At 31.0% G+C, this 21,686-nt stretch overlaps 1 protein-coding gene across 1 annotated transcript; it reads right to left on the minus strand.

Moving 5' to 3' along the window:
• Window positions 1–709: 709 nt before the first annotated feature.
• Window positions 710–17,523, minus strand: LOC134725280 (tyrosine--tRNA ligase, mitochondrial-like). Its single transcript, XM_063588963.1, has 13 exons — window positions 17,453–17,523; window positions 15,708–15,838; window positions 14,580–14,727; window positions 12,943–13,121; window positions 11,208–11,309; window positions 10,638–10,752; window positions 9,762–9,840; window positions 8,158–8,267; window positions 7,570–7,668; window positions 3,086–3,152; window positions 2,224–2,412; window positions 1,534–1,659; window positions 710–812 (listed from the first exon to the last, which is right to left on the minus strand). The coding sequence occupies exons 2-13, from the start codon at window positions 15,836–15,838 to the stop codon at window positions 769–771; spliced, it is 1,389 nt and encodes a 462-aa protein (XP_063445033.1). The 5' UTR covers window positions 17,453–17,523; the 3' UTR covers window positions 710–768.
• Between the last annotated feature and the right edge of the window lie 4,163 nt (window positions 17,524–21,686).

Raw genomic sequence — 21,686 nt, forward strand, 5'->3', positions numbered from 1 at the left:
TTAACTTTGAAACAAATAAAGATACATTTTTAGTACCTTTATATTAACCAATGATAGTAATCCTTTCATTTTTGCTCCACTGGGATATTTTACATTGTATCCAACAGGTTAAAAAAATACAGAAAGCCCCAAAACATCAAGTCTTCCTCCCTTAAGTAGTAGTCAAATTTAACTGCCAATGATATGATTTGTAGATCTTAATTTGCTTCTATATCAATTAAAGTGTTTATCTTTTCTTTCATTTTACAATTTACAATTTTTCTTTCATTTTACAATTTACAAAGGGACATAACCCAAGAACAGCATAAGTGCACTTCTCAAATTCAAACTCTATCTGTGTTTGTTGGTAATAAGGTTTGTTAATATAAAAGAACAGAAGAAAAACTATGCATTAAAAATAAGTTATAAAACCTAAATGTACCTAATGTAAACAGAATGATATTTCTGAACCGTACTAATGTTGGTTTTAAAGACTGATGAATGACTGAAAAAAACTTATTTGGTTTTTCTGAATTGTTGAAGGCCCTACGGTTGCCTATAATTGCTAATAACTACTTCATTAGAAGTTTGGTGAATAGTCATCTCATTGAAAAATCATACCACATCTCCTTATTCTTATATCTTTGAAGGCATATCAACATCGTAGATAACTTGGCCAAAAAAGTTAATTTTATATTTGATGATGCATGGGGAATATAACAGGAGAATATTCAATTTAATCATTTAATATATAAATCTTTTTGTTCACAACATCCTCTAAATCCTTTGTCAACTTGGAAACAACCATTCTATAATGTAATGATTCTTTTTACCTGAAAATAAAAATGAAACATAAATACTTGATACAAAAATAAATTCGTTTTTATCATCAAAGTGGAAAATCATGACACAATTTTAGCATGCAACAATGGCATTTACCTCACTTTATAAAATTACCTTTTGACAATACAAAAGCATTTCCATGAAAAACAAATTTAACTTTCCCTTTCAGAGCACCTATTTGCCAGTTTGGTGGCAGTATTGACTAATTTCTCTTTTTTGCAAGAAAACTCCCAAAATTTGTTTGCAGAAAATCGTCCCACTACTACACATGTACAAATACATTTATCTGTAATTTGTTGTTCAAAAACTTTTCAGAGTTAAAATATTGAAAAATTTCTTACTGAAAACATCAATTCATAATGTGCATTGCAAGTTGATTGATTGATTGATTGTTAGTATGTTCAGGATGAGAACAAATTAACAATAAATACAATATATATGTAGATCCTGCAATAGGTTGTTTGTGAAGAAGGGAAATGACTGCCACTGGAAAATTAAGGTATTTTTTGATAGACACAAAAACAGGCCACCTTCAGATCCCTCAAATAGTTACTGTAAGTTTCGTTTTCAAGTGCAAAGAGCATGGAACTCTCCATAGCAAGTTGAATATTTTTTGATATTTCAATTCTTTGATTTGTTATTTTTTTATATTACCAAGTCAAATTTTAGGATTTCATATTTCTAATGACAACAAGGTTATTTTCTACCTACCTATTCTCAACAAAGTAATATTATTGGCTAGGATATGAGTCCCTGGTAAAAGAACTGTGTCAGGATTTGAGACACGTCCATGGTTGACATATACACCTCCATCTGTTATAATCCTATTAGCATCAACTATAAAAATAATTTAAATCTTCTGATTTATGATTATAAATATTTTATATTATGTTTCGTTACTTTCACTACAAATGCATGCAAAATACAACCTAGTGGTTAACACAGAATTGTGTATGACATTGTTTAAAATAAGGCAAAGTAAAAATATGTTGTGTTTCAAGTTTCAAACCTGAGAACAGATAGAGTTCACTAATAAGATATCACTTTCTTTGGGGAAAAGAATATAATCAAATTGCAATAAAATCCATTTAACCTTTGCCCTTTCATAATGTATTTCTATTGTATATAAGCACCTATGTATATTTATTCATCTGCTTTAAGAACTAAGACAGAACACAATTTGTTAGTTAATTCTTTTAGAAAGTGTGGACTTTTGAAGCAGAAAGTTGGCAGCAATCATAAATATTATTTTCAAAGGTCTATATCAGGTAGGAATCATTATTTTTTGTGATTAGGAATTATAAAGGAGATAAATCCAACAACACACAAAGACCAAAGATATATAGAGGTCAATATTTAGAACTATATTTGAACTATGTGACCTTTCTATAAAGAACTTACCTTCCCTTGAAAAGCATTGACATCTCATGCATGCCTCCAGTAAAGTAATCCCTGCTTCTGGTATCATTTTAGTACAGGGTACATTACTGAATAATGACTTCATCTCTTTAGCAGACAAAGTACTCAAAGAACTTCCACTCTTATCAAATAATGCTTCTGTCCACCGCTTGGCTTCTTTTAAACCAGATTCTACAAAGTTTAATTGCAAAGTAAAATATAAAATAGCCATATTACCAGTTTCTTAAGGAACAATTAACTGACGATTTTCTTAATAAACATATCACTTAAAATCAAAAATCTCTAATGAGAAGCAGAAGTATGTCATTATCAGAAAGGCCAAAGTTTATTTGTTTTGAAATTGTGTTCACTTGGTGGTACGTTTTCTCAACCGTTTTTTAACATATAAAAAATGTTTTTTCTTGAATTCCTGTGGTGAAAAAAGGTTGTGAAGGACATTTACAAATACAGATTATACACAATCGATTACAGTAACCAATAAATGTAAATCAAACCAAATTCAAATCACCCCAATTAAGCTAAAAATTATATGCATAAATAGCCATGTATGATTATAAGCAAACTTTGATGGCTACTATCAAACTACATTTTTTGTTTGTTCAGTATAAAAATAGTCTGAAAAACAATCTACCCCTTCTTTTGTTTGTAAATAAATTCCATGTAACAAATATATATGATCAACTGATAGCAAAAGATATAAGAAGATATGGTATGAGTGTCAATAAGACATCTCTAAATCCAATTTATAATTTGTAAAAGTAAACCACTATAGTCTATAGGTCAAAGTACTGTCTTCAACACAGGGCCTGGTATATATGTTTACATGTTTCAAAGGAAATATTACCTCCATGAACTAGAAGTGTGACTTGGTCTGCAAGTTTTCTATGAGGAATCCTCTGATGTTCATTATTCTTAAATAAAAGAAAAAAAAATTATAACTCTTTATAAGAAGAGCTCATACATGATACTCCTGCTATAAGTATAAGGTAAAACAGGAAGTTGAAGAGCCATGAATTTGAAAAGTGTCACAAGTACATCCTTTTTGAATTTTATAAGATTACATAGAATGATTAACAATATTGAATACCATAAACTGAGTCCAAAATAAAAGAGAAAACAATCCTATAATCCCTTTTTTAGTGAAAATGATGACCAGACTACATTACAAGCCAATTCTATAATTTCTGTCACTGGTCAAGACCTAAATTGCTATAGAAAACATACAATCAGTTTTCTCCTTTGAATTGATTACTTTTGTAATTTTAGGCATTTTATAGTGACTATGTGGTATGGACTTCAATCATTGTTGAAGGCCATACAGTTACATATGTTGTTTATTTCTATGTCATTTAGTCTCTTTTGAAGAGTTGTCTTGTCGTAATTTCTGATTCTAGCTATGTTTTGATATAGTTATAAAGCCAGCAAATACGAATATCTCATAAAACTAGTAAATATACGGGGTAATAAATAAATACGGACGTCAAATCTGTTGTCTGTTCTCTCTCATCATTGTTAGCATGAATAATTAATGATCAATAGTAAAAATGATACTTTTATTATACAGCCGAAATGTTTCCATTCAAGTACAATATTCCAACAATAATACATAATAAACATACGGGACGAAACTACTAAAATAATAATCTTTATCATGTATTTTCTTACGGGTCAACTGGGATTATCTTTTAAATATTACAATGATAAATACGGTAAATAAATGCAAGGCATACAGCTAATGCGCTGCTTCTTACCTCTAGAACAATACGTGACAAAGTTGCGCCATATACGACGTAATCGATACAGCTAAATAACATAAAGTAAAACGTACGTTAATTACTCATTCAATATACTAAACACTAGAAATAACTTCTGACAACTTATATAAACTCTCTTAATATTACAATAAATAACAATATTCCTTTACTTGGAAATAACCAAAACACACATTTACAACACTGCCCCTCCACCAGAATACATTTCGTCCTCGAAATATGGGCATGGCAATTCTGACAATACGTCTAAAAATTCTTTTCACAATATTTTTATGTACATATTACTCTATCATACAAATAAAACAATTTTTACTCATCTCCAATTTGTCAAAAACAAACAAATATTTAAGTTATCTTTAAACTTAAACATACATCAACAAACTACTGCGCCTGTTAATGTCCTAACAAAAACAATATCTGCGATAACAAACTAATGCGCCTGTTAATACTTAAAGGCAAAACAAGTTAACTAAAATTTTCTTCCACATATAAATATCTTCTCTTATACTTATATAACAGTAAAGTGTCACGAAAACACCTAGTTCTATTTTTTAAACAGTTACAGCACTAATATACAGTTACTACATTAAAAGTTCATTCCAAAATTCTCCATTCTATCAGACGCTGGAATTAAAAACATCATGAAGCTCAACTCCATATAAACACCTGACTAACCATAAGCCGACAGATGTCCTACCAAGTACTATACCGCCGTCAAGGGTACCACCGTGTATAAATATATACACAACCACGATACTGATGCACCATACAAACATAAGTAGAAGAATAAGTACAAGGTACAACGAATAAAAAAAAATGGTCATCAGTATTCCCCGAGAAATATCTAAAATGGTGTAGACTATAGCTCAGCATACCCATGGTGTCACCTAAATGTATATTGCAATCTAGACTAATCATTAGCCTTAACTTATTCTCGCACCAAAACAAACGTGGCACCTAAAGTATCCCAACTGCCAATATACACCCACCGAAAGCAGCTTCCCACCAAAATAGTATTAAACTGCCCCTCCACCAGAATACATTTCGTCCTCGAAATATGGGCATGGCAATTCTGACAATACGTCTAAAAATTCTTTTCACAATATTTTTATGTACATATTACTCTATCATACAAATATAGACCAATTGAACCTACTACTCAATAACCTAAACTGTGTCCAGAAGGCCTTGAAATCTCCCTTACCATTAAATAATGGGCTTCTAGGTTTTAGTTCTTCCCTTTGTAGTTGCTGAACATGACTACTTTCTCTTACATGATTTGCACTAACTGGACGTGGTGTATAAGTGTTGTCAGTACTTGGACCAGCTGCTAATTGTTGGGTCACTGATACCTGGTTATTTTGTTCAGTTGTGGTGCTGTTAAAGGATATGCTATTTTGACTGAAATCCTGCGTAATGGTGTTATTTTTAGCAACCTGGATATCCCTTATAATTACTAACTGAGCTATATTTTCCTGATTTAGCTTAACTTGCGTTCTTATCTCAGAAATTTTTGTATTGAGCTCAGAAAATCTATCATTATGATTTTTTAATTGTCTTTGAATGTCCATTGAATTATCATTTTGATTTTTCAATTGTCTTTGAATGTCCATAAGAATCGCCGCAACATCAATGCCTGACAAGCTAGTACTTGGTTCAATATGTTCCTGATACACACTGGTATTCTGCATAGGCGAGTTCATCGGACTTACTGTGGGGCTGGAGGTAGATAAATTACCACCATCTTCTATACCCAAATCTGCCAAATTACAGGGCTCAACAGGTCCTCTCTGTGAAATAATCATATTTTTCATACTTTCCCCCCTACTAAAATTTGGAGCTGGGATTTTTCTATTCCTAAGATCCATGTTTAAAACAAACAATAATATGTCAAAAGAAGCTAACTGCACCTCTATTTCTCTAATAAATAATTATTTGGAAGCTAAATGCACCTCCGTTATATTTTTTCTTTTTTCTTTCTAGGAAGCTAAATGCACCTCCTTAATATATTTTTTTTATTATTTCTAGGAAGCTAAATGCACCTCCTTAATATATATATATATTTTTATTATAGGAAGCTAAATGCACCTCCTTAATATATATATATTTTTTTCTTTATAGGAAGCTAAATGCACCTCCTTAATATATATTGGTTTTTTTTTTTTTAAGGAAGCTAAATGCACCTCCTTAATATATTTTTTTTTCTTTATAGGAAGCTAAATGCACCTCCTTAATATATTGCTTTTTTTTTCTTTATAGGAAGCTAAATGCACCTCCTTAATATATTGTTTTTTTTTTCTTTATAGGAAGCTAAATGCACCTCCTTGATATATTTTTAAAAAAAAATCAGAAGCTAAATGCGCTTCTGTATTTTCCAAAATAAGCCACTTATCACAATATAATGTATAGAGCTAAATGCACTCCATACACAATATGTGTTACTTAGTGTGTTCCATACAAATTAATATTTCTAAAAATAGACGTGATAAATTCCTTGAAAACGTGAGAACAAAACCGCTGCCACCATTGTCGTAATTTCTGCTTCTAGCTATGTTTTGATATAGTTATAAAGCCAGCAAATACGAATATCTCATAAAACTAGTAAATATACGGGGTAATAAATAAATACGGACGTCAAATCTGTTGTCTGTTCTCTCTCATCATTGTTAGCGTGAATAATTAATGATCAATAGTAAAAATGATACTTTTATTATACAGCCGAAATGTTTCCATTCAAGTACAATATTCCAACAATAATACATAATAAACATACGGGACGAAACTACTAAAATAATAATCTTTATCATGTATTTTCTTACGGGTCAACTGGGATTATCTTTTAAATATTACAATGATAAATACGGTAAATAAATGCAAGGCATACAGCTAATGCGCTGCTTCTTACCTCTAGGACCCCCCCGGATGAGCCTTGCTTGCAAGCCAAACGTAAACACAGCAAAGACTAACGAACGTGACGTTGCACTCGTATTTATTTCAAAATACCGGAAGTAAATATTCTAAGCAGGAAGAAAAACATAACGTAAAACGCTTACATAAAATATAGGAGTCCTCGACTCAAAATGCTTATAATAATACAATCTTATGAATGATCAAATCTAGACATATTAATTCTTCCAGTTAAGAGCTCGCAAATGAACACTTTTGGGTTCACGCTTAAAATATTGACCCAACGGTAACGTTCTGAACAATACGTGACAAAGTTGCGCCATATACGACGTAATCGATACAGCTAAATAACATAAAGTAAAACGTACGTTAATTACTCATTCAATATACTAAACACTAGAAATAACTTCTGACAACTTATATAAACTCTCTTAATATTACAATAAATAACAATATTCCTTTACTTGGAAATAACCAAAACACACATTTACATGTTGAAGGCCATACAGTTACATATGTTGTTTATTTCTATGTCATTTAGTCTCTTTTGAAGAGTTGTCTCATTGACAACCATACCACATCTTCTGTTTTATAATCAGCTAATATTGTTAAATTCAGTGCCAATAAAAGAATAATGGATGTACTATACCTTATGTGCTCTCATAATTTCTCTGATTTCTTCATCACTTATAAATGTAAATAACTTCAGGTACATCTCTACGTCTGTATCTTTTAAGTTGACAAAATACTATAAAAATAAAGTTAATGTAAATTTTATATTTCGTTACACAAGCATTTCTTCTCTAGACAATAGAAGAATAGTGTGAATTTGACTGTATGTGTATTGTGATGTTTAAGCACATCCTTATGAGTGGTAAAATTTAATATTCTTCACAAGGAAATATGTGTCTACAAAATAGATTTACAAGAAAAAAGATCAAAGGTAAAGGTACTTGTGAAGAAGGTGTGAGCCATCAATAATACCACATTATTTTTGCTATCCTTTTGCTAAGATGTAAGCAATTATGACTATCAACATTTTCTTGTATTCCTTAGGGTGAATAAAGTTCCTTTCAAATTATTCAACTGTTCTACAAGTAGCTCTTATTGGTAAACCATGAACAATTTCAATAAAAATCCATTTGTAATCTTATTCTTTAAAAGGATAAAATACAAATTGATACACTATTTCATTTAATATAAAAGATGTGTAGTTTACACAGGTAAGATTTCATACCTGATATAAATCAAAGGGGTAAGTTTTATTATAATCCAACCATACTGCATTACCAGCTGTTTTACCTAGCTTGTCTCCAGAAGTTGATGTCACTAAGGGAACAGTCAGTCCTAGAATATAACAAGATATTTAATATGTTTGTTTTATATCAGTGACCATTATGAAGAACCCCTTTTGATATTCCAGGAACTTCAATTATTTTAAGTCCCTGCACTATCATATATTTTACTATTATTTTATCTGGTTGGTTTTTTCCCTCCTTTTCCTTTCAAATTCCCGGGTACAAATATTTATATAAAAGATTCATTTAGTCTCCCTAATTATACGCACATTCAAACAAAGAATTGTCATATCAAGTGCTAAATTCATAATACAGATCAAGATAAAAATTCATGAAGGGAACATGAAGTACTGCAAGACCAATTTATCCTGCAACTTTCTGTATGTGCTTGTCCAAAACTAGGAGACTGTGGTTCAGTGTCATCATAGGTTTTAATATGTCTTTTAGTTGGTTTTTGTAAATAGTTTTGATAAATTAGGTTGTTAATTTTCCCAATTGAATAGTTCAATATTTTTTCATGGATGGGTCATTGCAAGCTACAGTATGAGTTTTTCTCGTTGTTACAGGCTGTATGGGTGCCTTTAAGGTCAAGGAACAGTAAATGGGCTATGTCGCAGATTTTGCTAAAAAATTGCATACAACCTTGGCTCGTTGAACTACAACTGAAAATCGAAAAATTTATACATTTATCTCTATTATTATCTGAAAAATTGCAGATTGATTTCTTTTAATATGGGTGAATATTTGTATAGAAAGCACATAAAATCGGCGAAAAACCTTCTAAAATTTGTCTTAAAATCGCCACATCTCTTATTCCACTCCATAGATTTTTCTTAAAAAACTATATATTGTTGACACATAAATTTCTGTTTTAATGATATAAAATAATCATAGCGTCACCGACTTCGTTTTTTGTCTAATAATCAATTTGATACCTTGTTGGTAGTGAAAAACGTCAAAAATCAACGTTTTACGGCCTGCAACGCGATAACGTTACGATTATTTCGACGTTTTGTTGGATTTTTTCACAAAGAATGCAACTTTAAATGAAGTATTCCGTAAAAACAAAGTCGGTGACCCTATCTTTATTTTGCATCATTATAACGGAAATGTATGTATCAACAACATATAGTTTTTTAAGAAAAATCTATGGAGTAGAATTAGAGATTTGGCGATTTTAAGACAAATTTTAGAAGGGTTTTTGCCGATTTTATGTGCTTTCTATATAAATGTTCACCCATTTTGTAAGAATTCAATCAGTAATATTTCAAATGATAAATGAGAAAAATGCAATATTTTTTTGATTTTCAGTTGAAGTTCATTGAGCCAGAGTTGTATGCCAAATTTTACTGAAATCTGTGACATAGCCCATTTACTGTAACTTGACCTTAATTGCTTTTATCCACTTCATGATATGATGTCTTCATTTGTGTTATGGTACTATTCATATTTCATAGAAAATGTAATATATAAGTTAAACTAAAATTAATAGTATAAATACTATATTCACTATGTGATGAGAAGCTGTTTTACTAAGACATACCAAAGACTCTTTTTCCAAGACATTTCTGTATAAGTTCATATCCACTGACCATATTACCTAGCTGATCATTCCCACCAATCTGTAGTGATAATATATAGCATGGAACTAGAGCATACTGTGGATTCATTTATTTTCGTGGTTTGAGAAAAACTTACATATTCCTTGATATTCAATTTCGTGGTTTTGGCAAGTCTACTCTAATTCCTTTACGAAATTTGTATTTCGTTGAACATTTGAATTCGTGGTTCTCCTGTATCCATGAAATCCACAAAAATTGTTATCCAACGAATATTAATGAATCCACAGTATTCTAAACATATACATGTAGTAAAATATAACCCCTACTTAGTCATTTGGAGAGTGTATAATATTTATCTGTCTAATCTTATGTCTGTTCCTTCGCTTCAAAATATAAACTTTTAAAACGTTAAACATGTTAGGTTATTGATCATCTATTTTTTATTCATATCTGAATGTTTTAGAGGATTCAATAGTTAATAAAGCCATCTTAACATATGGTATGAGAAAGGGTAAAAAAGTATGAACAGACTTTTATTTTAAAGTTTGTAGAAATTCTAACTACTATAAAGGAGGCATAATTTTAAACTAGCTTTTGGAACAACATGTATGGCCAAACTCACCAAAAAGTCTGTATATCTGTTATTTTTCAAGTCCAAAACCCATAAACTTGATCTGTAGGTAGGTATGATACATACTAAAATTTGTCTCAATATGTGAAGGTGTTTTGGAAAAAAAGTCTGTATAACTGTTTGTTAATGACAGAATGACCTAGCAGGGTAAAACTTTATTGCCCATTACATTTAGTGGTGGGGCCATAAAATACAATTTAATCATTTATACTATTCATCTATATACCTGTACTATACAATTATATCTTTGGTAAAGTTGTAACCAATCATATGACTGAAACATCTGGTAGGTAAACTCTGTAAAATTCATCCCTTCTTCACTTCTTAATCTACTTTTCACACTAAAATGACAAACAGCAAACTTTGGTGGCAGGGGAATAACTACCAATCTCAATAGAAATTCATTTGAATATATATAATGAGAAGTGCAATGACTTCATATTAATATTTTAATATTTTTATTTCTATACATGAATGCTTTCTCTGTAAAATTTATAAAAATGTGATATTTAATGTACTACTAGTATATAATGTTATTTATAAATTCTGTCACCAAGAATGTGTCTTTTCACTTTCATATAAATTGTGTGGGTGATTTGCTGTATTTTATTCTATTTAATATTACTTAGTGCTAAGCATTTCCACTTTTCATTAATTTTTCATTAAGTGAGGAATTAGGTATCACATATCTGGAAGATAGCAGAAAGTATATTTTGGGCTTATTTGGTCCTCTTAATTATAAAAAAAATTTGGTAGCCCCAAATACCTCAAAATTCCCTTCTTTTTTAACCCTCACCTTTCTCTACTCAGCATGTCTGACATTCTAAATGAGCGACCAACCCTTGATAAGAAATCTAAAACATTCTCATTCTTGTACCATTCAGCATTGTTTATAACTCTGAAAAAATAATAATTTTTAATTTGGTTTTAACATGTTTTGTTCATTTTTACCAAGCAGTATTAAAATCAGACAATTAAAAGACAATCCTTTAGTCGAATAATGAAAGTTATATGCAAATAAGAAGTAAGGGATATTGTAAGGATTTGCCTGTGCTGCTGATATGCATTTTATTAAGAAAATTAAAAAAAACATTTAAAAAAATGTGAACTATTTATACTACTAGATATTTTCTAGACTATTAGTACTTTGTAAATATTTTCTACACAATTAGTACATTGTAAATATTTTCTACACAATTAGTACATTGTAAATATTTTCTACACAATAAGTACATTGTAAATATTTTCTACACAATTAGTACATATATTTCCTTTTATAATTAGTACATTGTAAATATATGCCATTGGAAACAAAGTCTTATATAAACTGTTGACTATTTCATACAGAGGATATTTCTTTAATATTTTGTATATACTGATTTAGATGTTTCCAAGAAGATTTTAGCTTAAATCAATACATTTCTGTACCTCTCCCAGGGGTATCAGTGGCAGATCCAGAAATTTTCATAAGTGGGGGCCCACTGACTGCCTAAGAGGGGCCCCGCTCCAGTCACGCTTCAGTGATTCCCTATATAAGCAACCATAATTTTTTCCCAAATAGGCTCCCCCCCCTAAATCCGCCTCTGGGTATCTCTGTTGACAAGCAAATTGGTTGCAGATATGTACAAGTGTAAAACTTAATAGACATACGTTGTTGATTTTGCCCCAGTTGAACAAATATTATGGTAGGAAAGGAGTATTAATGATACATTTTATGTTAGAAATAAATTTAAACATCAATATATAAGACAAAATTTAATGCTAATTGGTGTCTCCTATAATTGTCTGTGTTTATAATAACTTAAGATATATTGATGGTATACCGCCATCTTGCATTGTGCAATTACTGTACAAAATCGGTCTAGTTATTTGCCTCAATCTGCAATTTTGAAGACAGATTTGCAATTCAATGTTTAGACTGTTTTTCTATTTTAAGAAAACTTGTTTATTAATTGTATTATACAAAATATTTTAACAAATATCAATTTTTTCATTATAAAATCATTTTTTTTCAAATGAGCCATTTAAGGGGAGATAACTCTTTTAGTACAAAATTTATACTGGGCTATTATAGGGAATTTTTTTATTTTCACTTGTAGCAAGAAAACAAGTTTGGTGACACCATGTTTTCTTTTTATTTTCTTTAAACATGTTATGAAACCTTTCTTCTCACAATTTATTTCAAAATTCTATCTCATAGAATTTTTTTATGCACGCTAATGTGTTTTTTCATGAACAAACTAACCAAATTTTGGCAATTTTCAACAACTCATAGCTTGAAAAATAGCACCCATACTTTTTATTAAATTTTTTAAAAGAGCAAAGTAAAATCTTCATTTTGGCAAATTTTGAAAAATTCTGTCTCAAAAAAGATCTACCTTAAGGGAGTATTTTAACATGACTAATGATACATTCTATCATAAATACTAGACATAAACTGTTAGACATGTTAAATGTAAAATTATTTTTCTCTTTTTTTCTGTCTTTACAATTATACATATGTTAGATGAATCTGAATTGTAGCAACTTACTTGACAGGTTTTAGTTTTTTATGTTGATGTTTCCATATGTATTCTTCATGATTGGCAAAAATATGATTTAACTGGTTCGTCAAAGCTACTGTATTGTTTTCTATGTCGAAAGGGGACATTGGTTGTCTATCTGTTGTTTTCCCACTTGGATCTCCTATCAATGCTGTGGCACCACCTACCTAAAAAAGTAATTTGTATAGCTTTTTGGACAAAAGTAATACTTTTTCTAGCATTAGACTCAGTAAATATTATCTAGCAAGTTTATTTCTGATAAATAATTAAAATAAATAATAAATTAAGGTAGTTTGAATATTACATCTAAATTAGATATATATATAGGGAAATATTTAACATATTTAACCACTTTATGGATATCCAACAAAACAGCTTTAATTTCAAATAAGACTTTATGAGAACAGCAAACATATATTTTCTGTGGTGACTTTTTTATCAACTTAAAAATCAGAATATCTTCCACTGAAATTTTCAGCACTTATGATATTAGAACTTAATTTCATCAAAATGTTACTCCCCCATAACCAAAACCATAAGTCAGAAATTTTCAAACATTATTTCATTGTAACAAAAAATTGTTATACACTAGTATTTTCACATCACATTTTAAGAAAGCTAACTGATGTGCACTATTGATGCAGAAGGATAACATGCTTATTTGTGATATGATTTTCAGCTGTTTTGATGGAATAGAGTCAGACACTCACTAGTGAAGTCTTATCTTAACATTTAATACATTTTATGACAACAAAACACTGTAAAGTCATTTGATTATAAAAGTTTAGAAGTTTACAAAAATGTATACCCTGTTTGACAAATATTACATCTTCACAATTTTGCGTTTTGGGCATACTTGAGGTTTCCAAGTAAAATCCAACCAATCACTTCAGAAACTTTTGAAAATATTTTAAATGATTAGTTCCAAACAGTTCAAAAATTATATAGAACAAGAATGTGTCCATAGTACACGGATGCCCCACTTGCACTTTCATTTTCTATGTTCATTGGACTGTGAAATTGGGGTCAAAACTTTAATTTGGAATTATAATTAGAAAGATCATATCATAGGGAACATGTGTACTAAGTTTCAAGTTGATGTAACTTTAACTTCATCAAAAACTACCTTGACCAAAAACTTTAACCTGAACTTCACACTATCATTTTCTATAATCAGTGGACCATGAAATTGGGGTCAAAACTAAAATTTGACATTAAAATTAGAAAGATCATATCATTGGGAACATGTGTACTAAGTTTCAAGTTAATTGGACTGCAACTTCTTCAAAAACTACCTTGACCAAAAACTTTAACCTGTATGGACAAACGAATGAAAGGATGCACGGACGGAGGAATGAAGCCACAGACCAGAAAACATAATGCCCCTCTACTATCGTAGGGACAAACAAACGAACGGACGATCAGACGGACGAACGAAGCCACAGACCAGAAAACATAATGCCCCTCTACTATCGTAGGTTGGGCATAAAAAGTGTTAGCTTCTAATGATAGTAAATGTTTCAGTGTGCTACCATAAAGTTACAAAGAGTACATCATCAGTTTTGAGGGCAGATTAAGCTAGTTACTATGTGCCTATGGATACTGAGATTTAATGGTATAATTACCACACATAACGGTTGATGGCCACCTCTTTGACAATGTAAAAGTCCTACAATTGCCAATAGGTTACCAATATGTAGGCTGTCAGCTGTTGGGTCAAATCCACAGTATATACTAATCGACTGAGATAATTGCCGTACTAAATCTGATGTACTGAAAACATATATGAAACTTTATTACTTAACTTTACATACAAGTAATATGTTTTGACAATTAAGGATAAAAAGTTTTATTCTTATTTCAAAACAATAGAAAACAAAACAATTATGCTGTCTGATGCCATGCATCACATTATAAACTATTTCAAAGAAATAATTTAATTCTTTTCAGCTGAATTAGGGAAGTCATATCTGAAATAAATTTTGATTATAAGCGCTTCAAGTCAGCCAATTTTTTATTGTACAGGAAATGTACTGTACAAAATTTTCTTTCATAAATTATAAATATCATTCTTCATCATTTCCAACCTAAATATAATGCACTGGTCTTAACCTCTGAACTGCCACTACATTGGCTAGAGGTTTACTTGAGGTTTGAGATCTCACAAAACATGTTTAATCCCGGCACATTTTTGCGCCTGTCCCAAGTCAAGAGCATCTGTCCTTTGTTAGTCTTGTACATGAATGTTACAATATTAAAATTTTAGTTCATTTATATGTTTTGGAGTTTAGTATGATGTCTATTTTCACTGAAATAGTACACAATTTTATTTTTAAGGGCCAGCTTAGGCCCAACACACGGTGTGGGATTTTCTCATTGTGTTGAAAACCCATTGGTGGCTGTTATCTGCTCTTTGGTCAGGTTGTTAACTTTTCTCTGTGACATCTTTCCCATTTCCATACTTTTTTTGTATAAATATAAATAATAAGAATACCAATACAATTGTAAGTCATGTAAGTGTATTGTAAGTGTATAACTAGCAAGACTAAAGTCATAATGTGTTTTTTACAAAACTGATCTAATATGTGACTAAATGCAAATGGGCAGCTTCCTTAAAAACAAAAGGTAACACATGTATTGTAGTGATGACTGACTGAAAAACACATTATGACTCTTCTTATTTGTGACTTTACTTGAGGAAACACAGACTGGATGCTCCTTCTATTATGTAATATGCATTTTCTTATACTCACTATACTTCAGGAAAGACAGATTGAAATACTCCTCGCTCATGTAATGCCAGTATGTCCCTAGGTGGATTTGTACTGTAATGTCTGCAGATACTGCTTTGTAAAAGACGTCTTACAACTCTTGAGTTCATCATCTACAACATCACATTACTATTATAAATAGTTTACATTTTAAAATTGATATAGATTGAAGTATTTTCTAGATGTCTTGTGAGGCCTCAATTCATGCCATTTTAAAGATATACCTACTCAATTCTGATTTCTTTTTTCAAAATGTTGCACCTTTTTGAAAAAAATGATTAAAAATCCCAAACTAATTACCCTTTTTGACAAAGAGTTTTAGTAGATATACACTTGGGTGTCAAATACAACCAAAACCAGCAAAACCATTACCACATTTTTCTGAAAACTCCCAAGAACCATTTAAATATTGCTTTTATATACTTGATTTTGCTCATTAAAAATAGTTCTTAAACACAAAATGCACTTGAATTTTATATATCTAGGTGATTCAGGAATTCACACCTGTAAACTACTGGACAACTATCAAAGAGGGGGCATTGAAATTGTCAAACAAATTAATCGAAAATAAATTGACAACCCCATGGCTGAAAAAGAAAGACAAACATTATAATTATTGAGTGAGAAAATATACATGTATCTCTGTGAACATGGTAAAGTTGTCTTTTCAATTTTTTAATTTTGTATTTTTTTGTAAAAGTCAGGTGAATGATACCACAAGGGCATTCAAACTCATTAATCATATATTAACTGACAATGTCATGGCTAAAATTGAAATTCCATCAGACAAACAACACAAAACACAACATAGAACACTAGACTAAGCAACACTAACCCATCAAAAAATGGGGGTGATATCAGGTACTCTGGAAGGGTAAGCAGATCCCCCTCCAATGTGGTACCTGTCATATTGCTAATGTAATATGGGGACGAAGTCCCCAATTACGGTAGAAAAATCAATGAAAAAAAAAAAAAAAAAAATCTGGGAAAATTTCCCGAATTTTTCATTGTACTAATGAACTCAAAATCGTTAACTTTTTTTTTCAGATCTAGTTCCTGTTCCGGTTTTCCTGCATTTGCGCAGAAATCTGTCTTGTTTGCATGAGACTTTGATTTTTTTTTATATTTATCAGTCTAGTAAAACATAAGATTGGATCTCAATACAAATTCAATTTTAATAATTGTTTGATATGAAAAAAACCGTTACGTTACCTGATGAAAGCGTTTCTTTTGTTTACATCGAATATGACGTCATAACTTAAAGAACGTCACACAGAACCAAAATCGGGAACGTTACGTACGGTATTTCGGTTTCTTTTATCAACATGATTGAATTAAGAAAATAATACATACAGACTTCGTCCCCATTCACAGGTTGTGCCTGCCTCATATTAAGTACAAACCCGGTATAAACAAGTCATATTTTGGTAGGTCACAAGTAGTTTTGGAGGCGCAAAAACATGTACAGCCATTATTGTCTATTTGTTAAAGATGAACCTTAACTAAATTTCTTAATACTGATTTCGTCTATAAATAAACCTTTTGAACTTTGGAGGTGTTTCAACTGTTCAATCTGATAATTTCTATGGATTTTATGAAATTATGCTCTTTTATTATATATTTTGGGTCATTCAACTGCAGATTTTAAATGTCTGATCAAACCAAATTATGAGAGAAATCTGCACAAAACAGGAAAGATGTCAAAGCTGCTTATTTCATAAGTTTACCTTTTTTATAATACTTCAAAATTTTTCTTTTGATTACTTCATGGGCGCTGACATGACACTTTTTATAAAACTCGGGTCGGCTTCGGATTTTTATCCGGAATATCATTAATTAGGCACTGGCTACAATGACACGCAAAATGTAACAATATTATAATAAGACATATTTATTTTAACTAATTTGCAAAATTCATTACCGGATAGTGATATAATCTTGAAACCTGAAATTACAGGTAGGCTACACGTCTAGAAACTCAAGTTTTCTTCAAAGGGGGACGATTCAATTAATTTCTCTTTTTTTTCGTACCCTATGTCCACGTCTGTTGTGACGTTTTGGATTTAGTTTATAGTAATCTCTTGATAATATAGTATGAATAATACCTCCATGAATTGTTGATTTAAAAAACCCGGCTGTCTCATATAATCTCACCAATGTGTATTTAAGATATGTATACATACGTTTTTGGTAAAAAGAGTGTTTTTTTTAAATCTCAAAAAATGCAACAATTTGTTTTTCTTCGTCTCAAATCAATGCTAACGCGTGTCTGGCGTATATACAAAATCTAGTCCTGGTATCATATGATGAGTTTCTTTATATATGGAAACAAACAGATTGTAAATTTGGAACCTTTCGGATAAGATTTAAGATTGTTACCGGGTTTTTTTAAAATTCACTTTACACATACTGTCTTTGCTTTACAAATAAACGAAGAAACGGTATGATTTTTGGAAAAGAATTGATGGCAAACATTGTGTTTATCTTTAAATGAGAGATTGGCATCATTAGTTGGAACTTCTGTTTTTAAAATTGTCGTCAAAGTTTATGTAAATTTAGTCAAAAAAGTTAAATTTCGGCAAATGACGTCATGAAAGCAAAAAAAAATTTTAAACGGATTTATATTTCCATGGTCATTAAGTATTACCACCTTCAATATTGGTCCTATAAACGGAAATGTCATCTTTAATTTGAAAAAAAAGTCGTGTATCGTTTCTTTTGTTGACTAGTATATATCTTTAAATTGACTTATTGTACGAAAAGAACTCATTATATATTTATAACGATTTTAATTTTGTTCGCCAGGCTCGTTATTCGTCTGTAAATAAAGACAACAATAGTATATATACCCAGTACAGGATTCATCAAAATAGTGAAAAGGCCTGATAAAGTACGAGGTTGAGGAACATTCAGAACAGTTAGCCAAGTACAACTAAAGTAATCTATTTCTTGGGTAGAAAGTTTTTAGCAAAGTTTTGTAAACAATAAATTCATAATAATAACCATATTAATGAGAATTCCTGTCAACAAAGAAGTGCAATTACAGGGCTGATGATAATTTTGAACATCAGTTAACTAATGTTGCTTCACATTGCATGTTACCGTTAACTCCCGTTTTTAATCTTAGCTGTTTTCACTAATTGAGATCTTCCTGGCTAAATTTGGCTAAACTTTTCAATTCTTTAAGTGTTGTCATATGGCTCATCAAATTTTAGACATTATATACATCATTGGCTTACATTGTTTTGGATTGAATTTTCCTGGAAAAGGAAAATCAAGAAAAGAGCTTCAGATCAATCCAAATCATAAATAGTTTCATCGGAGAGTGTGTGTTCATTCCTTACCTTAACCTTAATTCTCTCCGCGCCAGAAGTCGCATAAGGCCTCCACGCTGCTTTTCCACCCTTTTCTATCTTTTGCCGCTGTTCATTAATTATTGATAATTGTACTATTCACGCCATTACTTTTATCATTGCTTACTAGTATCTTCTTATGTTAAACTTTACCAAAATGTGTTTGTAGTCAAAATGCATGTATATATATAACTATGGAATTCATCAATGCCTGTGTCTGGCATTTTCATCTTAGAAGCAAAAGTGTTGCGAAAAAAAAAACATCAGCTAAAACGATCGCCTATAGTTGCCTTTCGTATATTTCGTTTTATGTAGTTTTGAATCTTTTCAACTTATATTCACATATGATACACGATGGTTTTGATTGAAGTATAGATTCTTGGTACAGACGTTGTATATCATCTTAAAAGACTATTTACCGGGTTTGTAATAAAATAAGCAACACAATGGGTGCCACATGTGGAGCAGGATCTGCTTACCCTTCCGGAGCACCTGAGATCACCCCAAGTAATTGACGAGGTTCGTGTTGCTTATTCTTTCGTTTTCTATGTTGTTTCTTCTGTACTATTATATGTCTGTGTGTCTTTTTATTTTTAGCCATGGCGTTGTCAGTTTATTTCGACAATGTATAACTCATCTTGTTCTTTTCTATTTCGAGCTTTCAATTTAGCTCATCGATTCAAACGACCATGATGACAATTTACTCTGACTTTGGTCCGTCGTCATTATAATATTTTTCAAAAGTTCCCTATAACTCCATTGTCAATTCAAATATAAATTACCCTAGTTGACTCTCACAGCGTATAGAGCCACGGGGCTTAACATAAAACACAGTGGTTAATGCCATAATAAATTTAAATGATCTGACGAGGTGAAAATGACCTAAATTTCAATATCTTCCTACTTGCTATTGGTACCAAAATTTACCATCAAATTATTTTGAATGAGGAGTTTATTGTCCTCAACTTATGCATGGCTAACTTCCTCGGGGAATGTTGACTTTAGACGGATTTGGCTATTATTTATGTCCTTTTTGATCAATCAGCTCTTCAACTGTTTCTATCCTAATACATTCCTGGTTTTCAGATATTCGGCATTGGGCGTTTCTGCTGAAGGAAAATCCAAAAGCCAAATATTTGTATTTTGGTGTTAGTTCCAATACAGGAGTGATACCGGCTGACATTAGCATCGAACTTGAGATTATGATACAACAGATACAGGTTATGTCTGCATCATATCTGGACTTTCGCCAATGACGATTAGTGTCGGTTGGAAACAAAACTTTACTACAGAAGAGATTATCAAAGCTTCTCAATTGTAAGCTTTCCATTCCTATGTAGCAACATGCCATAAGTGCCTGACGTGCATTCATTGTAAATATCTCCCAGCAGTTGAAACGATATTCGAAGGCTTGTATTTCCTATCATGATTTCCTTGTTGGAGGATTGCTGCTGACAAGGAATCTATTAGACCAACAGTTCCAAATAACCTGTTTGTAAATTTTACGGACGACATCACGAGTTTGTTCACCATTATGGAATATCTGTTTCACAGATGACGACGGATATGTTCCAATTCCAACTACAATTCCGTTTCCTATTTCCCGAATGTGACCTACCAATTTAATATACTTATCACTGGATTTGTACTGACATGAGGCTAGAAACTTTTTTAGACTTTAAAATCCACTAGGGAGTGCATATACAGCCAAACTAGGATAAGAAATATGTATACCAGTTTAAGTGCATCTGAAAACGTTTTCGAGTTAAAAGTTTTTCAGATACTAGCACATTCTTTTCTGTAATTTTACTGATTGTGTCAAATTCTTCATTGTGAATGACTGTGTGTGAATTCGTATGGCGAGTGATGCTTGAATAGAATAACCCTTAGTTATTGTTTATTGTCGTGATTTGATATTTTCATTCTTCAATTGGAATTTTCAATTTGATAAACATCTGTCGACGCAATTCAAGACTCTTGTAACAAGACTAAAATTTCGATTTTTTTAAATGCTATTTTCCCAATCACGTAATATCAAAAAGAAATTAATGTTTCAAGGTTATACAATTAAAGTAGCGATTTTATTGTGCCACATATATAAAAATGTTATTTTCACATTTTATTGTGTTTATTTTACCGTTTGTTTGATAATATTATTGTATAAATCGCAATTATGTAAACCAGTTTTATAACCTTTTCATGTTTTATTGCCTGATTCTTTAAACACTGTATTGAAGTATTTTAAGTTAGTTGTCATCATGATGAACAATTTTTCGTGTCAGATCTATTCTTTTTATGTATTTTTTAGTATGGTGTGTAAATTAAACGATTCAGAACAAATGGTTTTGAGTTGACAGCATTGTGTTTTGTTATTTAAATATTCACCCTGTTTGACTTTGATTATAGATCTAGTATTCCTTTAGCTTATAACTCCTTTCATATACATCTTCATTTGAAAATGTCTGTACCAAGTCAGGAATATGACAGTTCTTGTCCATTCGTTTTTGATGCGTTTTGTTATTTGATTTTGCCATTTGATTATGGACTTTCCGAATTAATTTTCCTCTAAGTTCAGTATTTTTGTGATTTTACATTTAACATATGTGAA

Source organism: Mytilus trossulus, chromosome 7 (genome assembly GCF_036588685.1).
Source record: "Mytilus trossulus isolate FHL-02 chromosome 7, PNRI_Mtr1.1.1.hap1, whole genome shotgun sequence".
NCBI lineage: Eukaryota > Metazoa > Mollusca > Bivalvia > Mytilida > Mytilidae > Mytilus > Mytilus trossulus.

Bases quoted from the DNA above. Each gene is read 5' to 3' on its own strand.
- LOC134725280 (XM_063588963.1), bottom strand. From the start codon at position 15,838: ATGATGAACTCAAGAGTTGTAAGACGTCTTTTACAAAGCAGTATCTGC. The intron at 2,413-3,085 runs GTAATATTTCCT...TAAACTTTGTAG, and splicing joins CACACTTCTAGTTCATGGAG to AATCTGGTTTAAAAGAAGCC. The intron at 1,660-2,223 runs GTAAGTTCTTTA...TTATTTTTATAG, and splicing joins TCAATGCTTTTCAAGGGAAG to TTGATGCTAATAGGATTATA.